The following is a 15,514-nucleotide window of genomic DNA, read 5'->3' on the forward strand; positions in this document are numbered from 1 at the left end:
GTGGCACGTATATACAATGGAATATTATTCAGCCATAAAAAGAAACGAAGTTGAGTTATTAGTGAAATTGAGTTAGAGATCAGCTCGGTGCTCTGTGACCAACTAGAGGGGTGGGATAGGGAGGGTGGGAGGGAGGGCCTCCCAAGGCCCCGTGCCTTGGAAATCAACAAAATGATTTCTTTTTGGAGGAATGCCCATAAACGTATCAGGTCCCAGATGGTGGTGTGGCTGCCCAGGTCAGCTCTGCCCCGTGCTGTGACCAGGCACCCAAACTATGATGAGGAAGGCCACTGTGGGGCCATCCTGCCCCAGGGGGTGACCGCGGGCACCATCACTTAACAGGCTGTAGAGCCCACGTGCCTCATTGCCAGCAACGCCCGACCTGACCGAGTAGGCAGTGAGTTGAAGGCCATGGTGCAGGCCCCGCCCGGCTACGCCCTCGTGGGTGCTGACGTGGACTCACAGGAGCTGTGGATTGCAGCTGTGCTTAGAGACGCCCGCTTTGCTGGTGTGCATGGCTGCACGGCCTTTGGGTGGATGACACTGCAGGGCAGGAAGAGCAGGGGCACCAATCTACACAGCAAGAGAGCTGCCACAGTGGGCATCACCTGTGAGCACAACAAGGTCTTCAACTATGGCTGCATCTATGGGGCGGGGCAGCCCTTCGCTGAGCGCCTCCTCATGCAGTTCAACCACTGGCTCACGCGGCAGGAGGCAGCTGAGAAGGCCCGACAGATGTATGCAGTCACCAAGGGCCTCCGCAGGTATCGGCTGTTAGATGAGGGCGGGTGGCTGGTGAGGGAGTTGGATGGACCTCCCTGTGGACAGGATGGAGGATGGCTTGGTTTCCCTGCAGGATCTATGCAAGATCCAGAGAGAAGCTTCTAGGAAATCACAATGGAAGAAGTGGGAGGAGGTTTCTGAATAAGCCTGGATGGGGGACACAAAGTCAGAAATGTTCAATAAGCTGGAGAGCATTGCGATGTCTGACACACCACGTACCCCGGTGCTGGGCTGCTGCATCAGCCAAGCCCTGGAGCCCTCTGCTGTCCAGGGGGAGTTTATGACCAACTGTGTGAATTGAGCCGTGCAAAGCTCCGCTGCGGACTACTTACACCTCATGCTTGTGGCCATGAAGTGGCTGTTTGAGGTGTTTGCCATCGATGGGCGCTTCTGCATCAGCATCCATGATGAGGTTCGCTACCTGGTGTGGGAGGAGGACTGCTACGGTGCTGCCCTCGCCCTGCAGATCGCCAACCTCTTAACCAGGTGCATGTTTGCCTACAAGCTGGGTCTGAATGATTTGCCCCAGTCAGTCGCCTTTTTCAGTACAGCCGATATTGACCAGTGCCTCAGGAAGGAAGTGACCATGGATTGTAAAACCCCTTCCAACCCAACTGGGACGGAAAGCAGATACGGGATTCCCGAGGGTGAAGCACTGGATATTTACCGGATAATTGAACTCACCAAAGGCTCCCTGGAAAAATGAAGCCAGCCTGGACGGTAGCTCTGCCTGGAGGCTCTGAATTTGCTCCCGTGGAGCTTCATCGGGGCGGTGCAGGCTCCTAAACTCAGGCTTTCGGCCATGCTTTTTGCAAAAGGGCTTGCCTAAGGCCAGCCATTTTTCAGTAGCAGTACCTGCCAAGAATGATTGCCTCTAATTGACGGTGCAATTGAGTTCAGAACCAAGATGCCAACGTTGGTGCAGGCTGTAGGACAAGGGAGCATTGTTGCTTGTTGGGTAAAAAGAAAGTAGAAGCCCCAAAGTTCACATTAACTCAGGCATTTCACTTCTTTTTCCTTTTCCTCTTGGCTGGTTCTTTGTTCTGTCCCTCATGCTCTGATGCAGTGCCCTAGAAGGGGAGAGAAGTAACGCTCTAAATGTTGTAAGCCTGCTCGGAGGCAGTGGAAATAAAAACAAAGATCCTTTATCTTCTCACCAAAAAAAAAAAAAAGTGGCCAACCTCTGTGAGCCTCAGATGACTCCTCTATCAAAACGGAGGTGAAAATACCCACCCCAAGGTTATTATTACACCAGCACTGGCGGTATTTCGTTTAGATGCTAAATGTGTTAGTTTGGGGGTTTTGCCTCCTGTAAAACCTTTAATCCTCCCTGGAGGAACTAACTGCTCTCTCCTCTGTTCTAAACAGTGCTAGCATTCCTAGAGATACTTGATGTATATAAAAACCCTTATCTCCTTACTGCACAGGTCTGTAAACCCCATTCTGTTAAGGACTTAAGAGAAGATACTTAAGAAGCTGCATTAGATCAAATCAGTATACTAAAGTTCTAAAGATAATCCAAATCCTTAAGGGTAACCTAACCTCACTCTACCCCAGTTATTATACCAGATACTTTTTACTTAATAATCACGTTCCTTCGCATCTTGAGGCCAAGGGGAAATAATGCAAAACACTGATACTTTCGGGCCCATAGCTGCCACGTAACCACCTCGCTCATGTATAGCGGACGGTATATGTTTAAATACTGAAGGTGGGTGAAGGGGATGAAGTTGAACAGTCCAGCCCATGTTAAAATACTCTGAGGGCTTCCCTGGTGGCGCAGCGGTTGAGAATCCACCTGCCAATGCAGGGGACACAGGTTCGAGCCCTGGTCTGGGAAGATCCCACATGCCGCAGAGCAACTAGGCCCGTGAGCCACAACTACTGAGCCTGCGTGTCGGGAGCTTGTGCTCCGCAACAGGAGAGGCCGCGACAGTGAGAGGCCCGCACACCGCGATGAAGAGTGGCCCCCGCTCGCCGCAACTAGAGAAAGCCCTCGCACAGAAACGAAGACCCAACACAGCCAAAAATAAATAAATAAGCTTTCATTAAAAAAAAAAAATACTCTGAGCATTTACCATATACAAAAATACTAGATAATATGAAAGATTAAAAGATGCATGAAGTATGGTTTCTTCTTTCCAAGGAGCTTAATCCAGTTGAGGAAAAAAGAACTTACTGATATTGCTTTTCTCCATAGACAAAATAACAATGACCACCACCCTCCAAGATTCATGTTTTTTCTCTCCAGGAAGCAGAGGGTGTAAAATTAAGAGTAGGTATGGTTTGGAAGGATAGATGCACGTTTCACAAATATCGTCCCCATAAAAGGGATTCAGAAGAATGTCTACCAGGATTTTGATATATGTTCTCATCTCATCCTCCTCACAACCCTGAGAGGTAGGTATTATCTCCATCTTATAGATGAAGAAGGTGAGGCTCAGCTGTTACCTAAGTGTTTGCCCAAGTTCACAAAGCTTGGAAGTGGTGGTGCTGGGAACAAAGCTCCATTTTACCTCCAAGGTCCATCTCCTTTTCCTGGAGTTGAAATTCAAGTATTCTTCCAGTTCTAGGTTACGTAAGTGTTTAGGGAGTCTTCACATTTTGTGTCTGGGAAATCTAAACTATGCCATTTTAGATGACCTTTCTTGCTTGCTCTGTCAGTAGCTATAGACCCATTTTCCTCCACAATGACCATGTTGTTTGCCATATAAACATATTTGTCAGAAAGCTTAAAATTAACTGTTACTTAAATAACAGCCCAAATTACTCCCATACCCCACCCAAAAAAAAAAAAAATCGTTATGGACAAGCTTCAGGAAGTAGTTATCAGACAGACTATTGGCCAAATAGAGCCAGCAGATGGAGCCTTAAGACAAGCAAAACTGAGGACAAATTTTCTATGCTACCTGCTTCTTTTCATTTTTTTTGTCCATACGCGGGCCTCTCACTGCTGTGGCCTCTCCCGCCGCAGAGCACAGGCCCCGGACGCGCGGGCCCAGCGGCCACGGCCCACGGGCCCAGCCGCTCTGCCTCCGCAGCATGTGGGATCTTCCCGGACCGGGGCACGAACCCGCACCACCGGCATTGGCAGGCAGACTCTCGACCACTGCGCCACCAGGGAAGCCCCTTCTTTTCATATTTGATTCTCTCACCAATCCTGTGAGAGGGCAGGAATTGTCATAAAAAGTAAGGAAACTGTTAGCAGAAATCCAAGGTCTAGTGCTCTCTCCTCAAAACCCCACTTACCCTCAGAAGGGTCAAAGCAACCATGTGAGCATTAAAGAATTACTTAACGGCCTAGAATGTCAGTTATATGAAAAAAATATATCATGTACAGGGTAATTCTATTTTTGTGTAAAATAAAAATTGAGTATGTTTATGCAATATAGCGATGTGTCAATAAGCACAGGGAAAGATTTCCGCAGCACACACACCAAATATATGGTTACCTCTGGGGTGTATCAAAAGGACCGGAAGATTTTCACTTCTTGCCTCATGTGACTTGTTTTTTAAATGTAGTTTTATGGGTAATTTTCACCTTGTTTCAGTATTAACAGAATCTTTTTTCTCCACATTTAGTACTTTTCAGAATGCAGCTAAGACAGAGCTTTGAGTTAGGAATGTTACTCATCTGTGTCTGAAACCTTCTACTGACTCAAACCCTTGGGAGGTGTGGAGTTGCAGAATCCTGGTTTGCAAGCCTGAGATACCCGAGACACCTTGTTTGATAAAGTGGTTTCCTACCACACGACTGTTGTACAAAAAGTGCTAAAGTATATTTAAGTGCTTGATTGAGCTATGCAAAGGCTATGATCCCCTCTTCTCCTAAGCTTTTTTACACTCTTTAGGCACTTCTGACCTGGTCAACTGCTAGCTTTGGCACTGAAGAATCGAAAAAGTCACAAACCTAAAGAGAACATAATAGGAGCTGTATTGCACTCAAGTATGTCAAGGGTAGATCAATTCTTCAGCCTAAATTCCAGCAAACTGCAAATCTGGAGAGAAAAATTCCTAGGATCTGATAGAAGACTTAGGTAGAGAAGGTGGCATTTCTCTGTCCTGCTTGGGAAAGCTCTAATGTAGCTTTGTTTGCCCAAAAGCCAAGTGGAAGGATTCTCTCTGACAGAGGATCCAGACTGAATCCAAGTAAGACAGTCATTTGATTAGTAAACTCTGGCCAAGTTAAGATGGCTGCCTGAAACAGCTGCCAGCTCTCCAAGCTGATTCTCACCATCACCCCACAACTAGGACACAAATGGAAAAACATTTAGGTGCACAGATCAATTATGGTCAAAGTACGGGAAAATTCAAGCCAGGAATGAAACTGCTGAAACCTAAAAGTGTGTGCAACAGACCCAAGCAACCCGCACTAGCAGAAAAGCAGCTCATCAGAAAACTTTCCGTAAAGCCGTCTGACCTCAGTGGACCACTAACAGCAACGTCAGTGTTTTCTGAAATTTCATGGTATATTTTAATAGGTTCTTAACCAAAGTTAAGACCAAAAATAATATTTTTTAATCCCACAATAATGAAACAATGTAAATAACACCAGCAGCACTCACACCTACAGCAAGGGTCAAGTCCCTAGCTAGCCCAATTCTGGAAGTAAAATAACTAAAGGAAGCCCTGCTCAAAGTTCACCGAAAATATAAAGCCTCAAAAATTAAATACTGCTCTTCAGTTTCACAAGTAGAATATGTTCAGTGAAGCAAGGATGACTAGCTATCTTCATGAGAGACATATAAGGCATACTCAATAGCAGGGTCACAAATGATTGTCCCTTCCACAAAAGTAAATTATTTATGTCTTAATTAGGAAGATAGACTGTTTGTTATTGTTTCTTTTTTAAAAACCTACCTTATAATATAAATTACTAAAAAATTATACCACAGAAAATATACTAACACAAAACTTATTTCAGCAAACAGTTCTGAGTTTGTCTTTATTCCCTTTTATTGCTTCTTGCTTAGCAATGTTCAGAGTCTTCCAGCTGAAACCAAAGTACTTTCTTAGAATCCTTTATAGAATTGTATCTTTGGGGAAAACACTCTTTCCAACAAGAAATACTAAGAAATCCAATGGTTTAGATCTCACAACACTTTTGCTTAAAAATAAATAAATAACCAACCTGTCTTTAATTTCAGAAGAATTGCTATTATACAACAAACTTTTTATTTTTTCCATTAATAAAAACAGTCCACGGCATTCATAAAACAGGGTGGTAAAAGAAATAAAAAGAGACACATTTCAGGTGGATTCTGTTTAAGAACAGATGAGTTGGTACCAGTTTAATACAGATGGAAACAAATACAATCCATATAAAAACAGGATTTGAAGCAGGAGGCAGATAGATCAACCAAAGTAAATTTAGAGCTTTCGGCCATGCAACTCAACATGTGAGTTCTCTTCACTTAAAAACCAAACTAGACGCTTTAATAGGTGTTCATAGAGAAGGCTACAAAAGTATTACAGAATGTTAGCCTTACATACACCACAAAAAAGAGAGAAACAAAATTAATAAATCCCCTAGGCTAATCACAACAAGTTTTCCCTAACAGAGACAGACACAGAAAAATAACTTTTTACAAGCTTAGATTCGAGGTATGAGGTACGATACCTTACAGCTCTCACTTGGGTGTTTCCCACTCATGCTCTTTTCAGTATAAACAAATAGGTTTATGTAATGGACTACATATTTGAAGAATTCCTTTAAAAAAAAATCACAAGTTCCATTTTATATATACAAATTTTTAATTATGTACTGAAAATAAATTACAGGAAGGAACTTTAAAATGCAACAGAGGACAAAGTCACGATAAACATTCCCATTGAATTCCCTTGTGGGGAGGGGGTGGGGGGAGGGTGGTGAGATTGCAGTGCTCAAGAAGATAAATATCACAAATATATCAAAAACTTCAAATTGTCTATGCATTCACACACTGACATGAGCCACAAACATTCCTTCACAGGGACTGTACTCATTAGCCTACCACAGAACCAGATTTTGTCATAAACTACAAAACTTTTAATACAAAATCGTATTTATATATTTATAATTCATATACATGCCCTACCTGTGAGTTTAGAAAATAAAAGCTACACACTGTATAGACACTCTTAACTCATAGCTGTAGGCAACATTTTTGGATGGAATTTCTCCCCCAATAAATTAACGGCATATTTTATGTACATGAAGGCTAAACTGCATAAAGACAGTTCAGTTTCCCAGATATGCATCTCCTTTTAGGGCAGGTTTATAAATTTAAAAAGGCAAGACAAATGTACACCTCAGAATCACTTTCTTACCTACAAGAGTTGTCATGTAATTTCTGTGAAGTTTCTGATACATGCATTTATGTAATACTGGTATTGAAGGCAATAAAGCAATATATACTTTTAATGTCGTGGCTCAATAAAGGCTTCATTGTCATTCCAATCTGATTCTTGATACAGTGATTCATAACTTCTCTAAAAATTAAAATTTCAATGGGACACTGTGTTAAAGAGACTCTAAATAGATTTCTTAAAATATTTCCCTGAAATATCCTTTACATAAGACAAATTTCACTAACATTAGATTAAGTAAAAAGGGGAAAAAAAGAATTAAACATGGTACAAGTGTGCATGAAAACTAATGCTCCTCAGCCAGTCTTCATGCCTTAGGAGCCATGAACAGAATGCTTAAAACCAACAAACAATTTCACACTCTGTGGCAGCCATCTGTGAAGCCAGTTATACTAAACTACTTCTACAGTTGATTGTAAACTTTGGTTTATTTTTATTTGAGTTCTCATTGTACAGCAAGCATGAAAAAAAGAAAGAGTGGAGTCCATGAGGAGATGAACTGTCAGTCTGTCTTTAATCTGGCATGATGAGACACCTGGTCAGTCAGGCCTGCTTTGATAGAGTTTGTTACAGACTGCCTTATGTTTTCCTCCATCAAATTATCACCCAGGGGCTTCAATACCTGTGGTATGAGAAATGTGCAAAACAAACAAAAACATGAGGTAAAAAAAGAGTTACATATAAAAATAGATATAAAAATTCAATCAAAGCAATGAAGAAAATAACCAGGAATGTGGGAAATAAAAAGGTGCTTCTCCCAAAAAAAGTTATGATGCTACAAATAATGCAGTTAGACATTTTATAATGCAACAAAAATTACTTTCCTCCTATTCAAACCATTTACAATTCCTATGAGATGGATGTGCAATTCCATACCCTATATGCAGCATCAAATCTGGTATGTATACAGCATTTATGCAGACCGGCCCAGACGGTCCTGCTTATTGTCCTACATGTATAAGTGTGAACACTTCGGATAGAGAAAAAAGTTAAAAATACTGTCTAATTTTTCTTCTTGTTATTGTTGGATGACAGTCTCTGTCGCTGTGCTGATGAAAGAGCACGATGAACCATTCGACGTCTAGTAACTTCAAACAGTTTGGAAAACACCTAAAACATGGAGTGATTCGTTAGGAGAATGACTCAGAGTGCCTTGAAGTTAAAGAACTTAAGACTACAAGAATTTGAGACTTTGTAGGTTTCTCACCTTCCTGGGACTCCTCTGAAGCAAAAGAAAAGAGAAATGCAAAAGAATTTAGACAAGTGTTGACACAGCACAGATCTTCTGACTAGTGATCATCTTACCTCAACTATACTGAAAATAATTTTACACACTTTAGATTCTTCCATTTAGTTGTTTTGTAATAATGGCACCTCTAAAATCCTAGAATCAATGCTGTATGGGAGATGAGTGGTTTTCAAAAGAAGACAATGTACAACTACAGAAATTCATGTTGCAGTAAATTAGTAATGGTCCAACATTTTTAAAGTAGGTAATATTTTAAGTGACATTGTGATAGCTTTTTTTTTGAGGTTGTGATAGCTTTTAATCCATCTTCTGTCAGAAGATATCAAAAGAATATAAAGAATGAGATTATTTTTAAGATATAAAAATTTAAATTTTACAAATATCCAGACACAAGTTTCCAAATCAGATCTGAATAAATAGAGCATTTCTACAAAGAAGAAATATTAAATCCAAATTAATATAGTGGGTCACTGTATAAAATAATAATGACATTATTAATAGAAAAGTCAACATCCAATCAACTTCTTCAGTCTTTGAATTTAAAGCCAAAACCAACATGGACCTGCATATCTTAGATCTTCAAATAAGCCCAATACTTCATCAGCCCAGAAATGGTATCTGAAAACACCTTTTATAACTGTCCATCAGTAATATCTGTAGTTTTCATTCTGGTCCTTGACATGATGCTCAAGTATTTCACGATGATCATTTTAATGACAACATCCTTAAATGAAATTTTCTGAACACAGGCAATTCCAGACAACAGTTGGCTGATATACAACAAGGCTTTCCTTAGTAGACACTTGTCAGGCCCAACTTTGAATTCTGGTTTGAGGTAAAAAATCCTGATTTGAATTCTGGTTGAGATAACGGATTATGATTAAGAAAAGCTGGTTCTCTGTTTGTGGTGCTTTGCTTTGTTCATTAGTATTTCCATAGTATAGAGGTCAAACAAAGTTTCTTTGATGTAAGAATTCCCTATAAGATTGTTCCTTGTAGTACATCAGTAAATCACTACTAACTTCATGGAAGGCAATGAAGACCCAATATTTTTCCTGGAATAGAAGCATGCCTTGGTTCTTGCCAATATTAGTAAGAAACTTCTTTTGCTTTCCTAAAGCAAAAGAATTACACTTCCAAACTTCTTTCCTTACCTTCATAACTCTTGCACTAATTATATTTTCTTTTCTTAAAAAAAAAAAAAATGCTTAAAGACTCTGGCCCTGCCCACTTGTCTGGTATAATCAGGCCTATGACTAAGAATCTATCCAAAGGATATTACAGATGTAAGCCAACCAAAGCACACTATAATTACAACTTTAAAGGGGAAAAAAAACAGTTCATACTTTATATTCAAATTATGCATCTAAACAAAAGGAAAATATCCTTTTACCATTCTCCATATAAAGGAAGAGTAGGTGTGCAAATACTGGGAGTGGGGAATGGGGGACTGGAAGGAGGGGTGGGGAGTCACAGGGATAGGATTAGTCACTGAAAAACCAAAAGACAGATACCAACCTGTTCCCATAGTGTTTCAGCAATCTGATCAATCATTGTTCCAATTTCTCTGAACTCCCCAGAGTATTTAACATATGCCCAAGTACAAAGAGACGTCAGTGCTAACCCCATGACAAGGTTACACAAGACGGCTATAGAGTTTAGGCCAACGAAGCCAGTCAGTCCTGAGATTATATACATAGCAAACATGACTGCAAACAGTGTGGCAGGGGTACGAGCAGCATAGAAGATATTTTTGCCATCATTGTGCTTTATAAAATTTGCATAGGTTTCTTCTATTTCAGCCTCAAGCTGGTCCTGATAACGACGGCAGAATTCATCTCCACCCATTTTTTTTACTGAACGAAACTGTTTAATCGCCACTTCCTTGAGATCCAGGTGTCTTCGCTCCAGATCTGAAGGTGCAATGTAAGGCTTGTCCCCACCACATACCTGTACAGGCAGGGTTACATTAGGACAGATTACATGCTGGAAATAATTCACACTTGAAAGAAATTCCCTGATCATAATTTTTAATCTCAAAGAGTCAAACCACCTACATGGTTTAGTTTTAAATCTGTTCATAATATTTCACACATTATCATAACCTACTTATTTCTTATATGTTTAACTGACTCAAGCAAAATAAACTTTCCAAAGTTAATTATATTGGTATTAATGATATACAATAAAGACAAAAAGAATTATACTGCAATCTGTACCTGACTTCACCTGACCCAGCAATACACCAAGAGAGTACAAAAGACTGCTGGCAAGAAAGTGGGTAAAAGATAACATAAAAAAGGTACTTTAATGTTTGAGTTAGCAAGCTTAGCAAAGAAATTGCTATTGCCCTTAAGCTGATGTTGCTTGCATCAGAAGCTACTAATAACAGCACTCTGAATCATGTGTCAGAAAATATTTCAGTGTGGTCTATGTAATAACTTACTACCCATATCCTGCACTCTAACCATGGGAATTATATTCTTAGTTTATTTCCAGCAGAGATGATAAAGGGAAATTTGGGAATGATATAACATGACAATGTATAAGGAGCACAAATTGGTTCAATTATTTTAAATATAAAAATCTTCTATCTTACTCTAGTGTCAAATTTAAATTTTAGTTACAAACCTGCTCCATACTTTTGCAATAGATCTCTCTTGCTCCTGCTACTGCAGCAAGATTATTAGCTTCAGCTGTTGCCTAAGAAATAAAATAAAATGTGCCAATTTTATGTGAAATACCTGATAACTATAAATTCTGATTAAGACAATAAATTATGTACAATGACCAAGTCGGAAAATGAATCAGAGAAAATATTATCAACTTCCAGTTTTCCTTTCTAATGGAAGGAAACACCAGTATAAAGGATATAATAATTGCTTCTATAGAACTACCTGCTTAATTTTGTTTTGCTTAGGTTTGTTAAAAGTGGGTTTGTAGAAAATACCACATAGGCCCAGGAAATTATAGAGAATTAAACAGATACAACCCTAAAATGTGTCAAGTCCCCAGGTGCAAAGAATCAAGAATTACTCATATGGTCCTCTCTCTCATAATCAGTATTACACACAAGATACATTTTTAAATCCACAAAACTGCTTATTGTATGGGTTTTATGAAAAAACAGTTTAATCCACTATAAAACTGAGAAACTGCCCAAAGTAGCAAATTTTTAAAGAAATGAATTAGGTTAAAATAACATTGTCCCTAAAGAACAACTTTTTTAAAAAAAGAAAAACAAAATCTATATTCACTAGAACCAGATGTGAATCATTAATATCAAGAGAAAATAAGCCTCATTTTAAACAACTCATTGTCAAAGACTCAGCAGAAGCAAGGCCCTTGGTTTGGCAAGGCCCATATGAAGCTATCTTCTGAAGCAGAAATTCTCCTACACTTTTTGAGCAACTGAAGAGAAGGCACCGAGGACCCTCATTTCTGGTGTGCAAGGTGTGCAACCTGTAGTTACAAAAACTCATTAAAACTTCAGGACCCACGCCTTAAGTATCTAAAATGCATTTGCATGGAAAGAAACACTACCCCATTTCCAGCATTTATCTCTAAAGCAAAGATTTGTTTTTCTCCTTCGTAAATAAATGTATGTACAACACACACACTACCTGAAGCATGGACTTTGGATGTGGAAGTTCCTCTCCTTGATAAATTTTAATGTAAGCCTAAAAATACAGAAGACTCATTATATTCATAGGTTATGCAATTTGGCTCCACATCCCCAGAGAAAGAAAAATCATTAAATAGAAAAATGATTCACACTATTATAAGTTTCTAGGCTTTAAAAATCATACACTCTCATTCCAACAGAGTTAACCCTATTCTGAACATTATTAAGTGTGATGTTGCTAAATAATATCCTAGAGAAATGTCTCTAAATATAACTCCAACTTGGCATAAAAGTTATGTCTCATATTTAAAAGTTATATATAAAATGTCATCTACTTTATGAAAAGAAATCCATAATTCTCCCCTACTACCAACATTTCAAATAAATATGTAAGAAAATATTTTAACTCAGTATTTTACTTTGACCAGCTTAAAGTATACTTCAGTTCAAGGGGAAAAAAATTACTGAATTTGTGGTTTAAGAGTAAGAAAGAAAGATGAAAGTTTTTAAGTAAGTTCCATATAGGAATCTTTCACCTCAACTTTCTACTGACTCTAATTCATAACTGAACAAAGATAGTATGAAAGTGATCAAGTGTCCATTAAATAATACAAAAATACACTCTTAGTTAACTGTATTTCCCTTCTGTCTATTTACAACTACAATGAATAAATACAAACCTCTACAATAGTCTTGCTCTGGCAAGCAAGCTATAAAGACTAGAGAACAGCAGAGGGGAAAAAAAAATCTATGCATAATTTACTTGAGCTCAAACCCAGTCTGGATACTTTCAGCTGCTCTTATCAAGTCCCAGACTCTGAGAGAAGGCTTTTGTGAGAACTCAGGATACAGAATTATGCTCCCAATACCTATTATCATTCTAAAATGATAGAGTGGTATTATAATATTATGGTGAATGTTTCTTCTTTCCATATCAGAGCTGGAGAAAAAGTAGGATAACTCTACAAAGAAATAAAATCACTGTCCAGAAGATACATGTTGTCTGCTACAATCTTAGATATTCTTAAATACTGATACATCCAATTCAAGGCAAAGAAATATAAATTTTACTTTTTTGCTTTAAAATAAAGATAAGAAATTTCTTGTACATACAGATGAGTTTTAAGTCAGCTATATTTCTAACTTAGACAAAGCCATTTAATGTTAAGAATTTTCCTACCTTAAAGTATTCTACAAGATCTCTACAAGTGACTTTAGATCCACTTATCTCTTTTTCTACTAAATTTTCTGGGGCAAGCAGCAATGGAACCAGATTTCGAAGCTCTCGTTTAAACTCTTCATCAATATCTAGTGGACATGAAATTAGTCAACATGTTAGTAAAAAAAAAAAAAAAAAAAAAAAAAAAGTAAAGTCCCCATTGGTAAGAGTTAATAAAATTCTATTTCATAAAATAAAAATATGCTACTTAAGTGTAGATTCATTTCAAAAAACTCATCCAAACACGTCACACTGTCATATCTCCTAGGAAAAAATATAACCACCCCTCCACTCTACTACCCCACTTCCCTCATCTCCCAATAATTCTTTCAGCCCAAATAATACATAAAACTGTGGCCTACCAGAACAAATTCCACATCAAGTATTTTAACTAAACTATCCTTTCCAAATGGCAAGCAATTCATGAAATTGTATTAAATTTTAATACTAAATTTTGTTTCTCCAGCCATACTGTTAAAAGTTTTGTCAATCCTCAAGCCTTTTGCCATCATGCTCAAAATAATCCTAAAACATACACAAAAAAATTACACCATCACCCTCGAACAGACTTAAATCTAATTACATCAATATAATATATTGGTAATGCTTTTTAGCAGACTGCAATCAGATGAAATACTGAAATGTTCTTAGCCTTCAGTATTTTTAGGACATCAGTGCTGAGCAAAAGACCACCTTATAAAATGTTAATCAATATGCCAGGTGTTTGCAACAAACCAATACATTACAATCACACCATTAATAATGCATCAAAATGTCCTCCAGTATAAAAGAAAAAATTTAAGGAACCATGCATTTTTTTTAACTTTCAGCCTCTAAAACTTAAGTTCTGATTTTAGCAAGAATGGGAATTCCCACCTTTCAATCTCCCATCAAAACTAGGATTAGTTGCAACTTTAAGACCAGGATGTGGCAAAAGGAAGCAACCAAGATTTGAGAAACAATTGTGAATGTGCTTCCTTACATTCTGTAGCTCTTCATGTTGATTTTGTTTTACCTGGGGACAGAAGGAGACAAGGTGAAGGAGCGAACAAGAGAAAAACACATTTTTTTAAGAAAACACACATACATACTCACATGCATGCACACTAACTCATATGCTAGTCTAGATGGGTGTTTCTTGACAATAAAATTTTACTAAAGACCCATTTCTAACCATTTGATAAGACCCTACTCTGTCTTAAACCAAAAAAGATTTTTTTCCCATGTTAGCTGCCAAGGATATGAATAAATACAAATAATAATTAATCATAAGATCTAACACCAGAACAACAGGTGTGGTTGTGATTTATAAACCAGTAAATAAATTAAGAATTTGCCTTTAAAGTATTTTAAATGACTTCAGACTATACTACAAAGCTAAAGTAATCAAGACAGTATGGTACTGGCACAAAAACAGAAATACAGATCAATGGAACAGGATAGAAAGCCCACAGATAAACCCACGCACATATGGTCACCTTATCTTTGATAAAGGAGGCAAGAATATACAGTGGAGAAAAGACAGCCTCTTCAATAAGAAAACATAGGCAGAACACTCTATGACATAAATCACAGCAAGATCCTTTTTGACCCACCTTCTAGAGAAATGGAAATAAAAACAAAAATAAACAAATGGGACCTAATGAAGCTTAAAAGCCTTTGTACAGCAAAGGAAAACACAAACAAGACCAAAAGACAACCCTCAGAATGGGAGAAAATATTTGCAAATGAAGCAACTGACAAAGGATTAATCTCCAAAATTTACAAGCAGCTCATGCAGCTCAATATCAAAAAAACAAACAACCCAATCCAAAAATAGGCAGTACTAAATAGACATTTCTCCAAAGAAGATAGACAGATCGCCAACAAACACATGAAAAAATGCTCAACATCACTAATCATCAGAAAATGCAAATCAAAAGTACAATGAGGTATTACTTCACACCAGTCAGAATGGACATCATCAAAAAATCTATGAACAATAAATGATGGAGAGGGTGTGGAGAAAAGGAACTCTCTTGCACTTTTGGTGGGAGTTTCAATTGATATAACCACTATGGAGCATAGTATGGAGGTTCCTTAAAAAACTAAAAATAGAATTGCCATAGGATCCAGCATTCCCACTACTGGGCATACACCCTGAGAAAACCATAATTCAAAAAGAGTCATGTACCACAATGTTCATTGCAGCTGTATTTACAATAGCCAGGACATGGAAGCAACCTAAATGTCCATCAACAGATGAATGGATAAAGAAGATGTGGCACATATATACAATGGAATATTACTC

The 15,514-nt window shown here is 38.3% G+C and overlaps 1 protein-coding gene and 1 pseudogene across 3 annotated transcripts in view; one reads left to right on the forward strand and one right to left on the reverse strand.

The window, feature by feature from the left end:
- The window catches only part of LOC102982100 (DNA polymerase subunit gamma-1-like), an 11,416-nt pseudogene extending 9,661 nt beyond the window's left edge, over positions 1-1,755 (forward strand).
- A 4,763-nt stretch (positions 1,756-6,518) lies between these two features.
- Positions 6,519-15,514, reverse strand: part of ATL2 (atlastin GTPase 2) — a 65,930-nt gene continuing 56,934 nt past the window's right edge. For 2 of the 3 annotated variants that reach the window (XM_007102857.2, XM_007102858.4), the window contains exons 8-13: positions 14,101-14,239; positions 13,186-13,313; positions 12,004-12,060; positions 11,012-11,083; positions 9,899-10,330; positions 6,519-7,753 (exon numbers count right to left, since the gene is read on the reverse strand). In XM_007102857.2, coding sequence (XP_007102919.2) covers positions 7,634-7,753; positions 9,899-10,330; positions 11,012-11,083; positions 12,004-12,060; positions 13,186-13,313; positions 14,101-14,239 — 948 coding nt within the window. In that variant the 3' untranslated portion in view covers positions 6,519-7,633. The other variant, XM_024118838.3, reaches the window with a different exon arrangement.

This window comes from Physeter macrocephalus, chromosome 12 (genome assembly GCF_002837175.3).
Source record: "Physeter macrocephalus isolate SW-GA chromosome 12, ASM283717v5, whole genome shotgun sequence".
NCBI classification, from domain to species: domain Eukaryota; kingdom Metazoa; phylum Chordata; class Mammalia; order Artiodactyla; family Physeteridae; genus Physeter; species Physeter macrocephalus.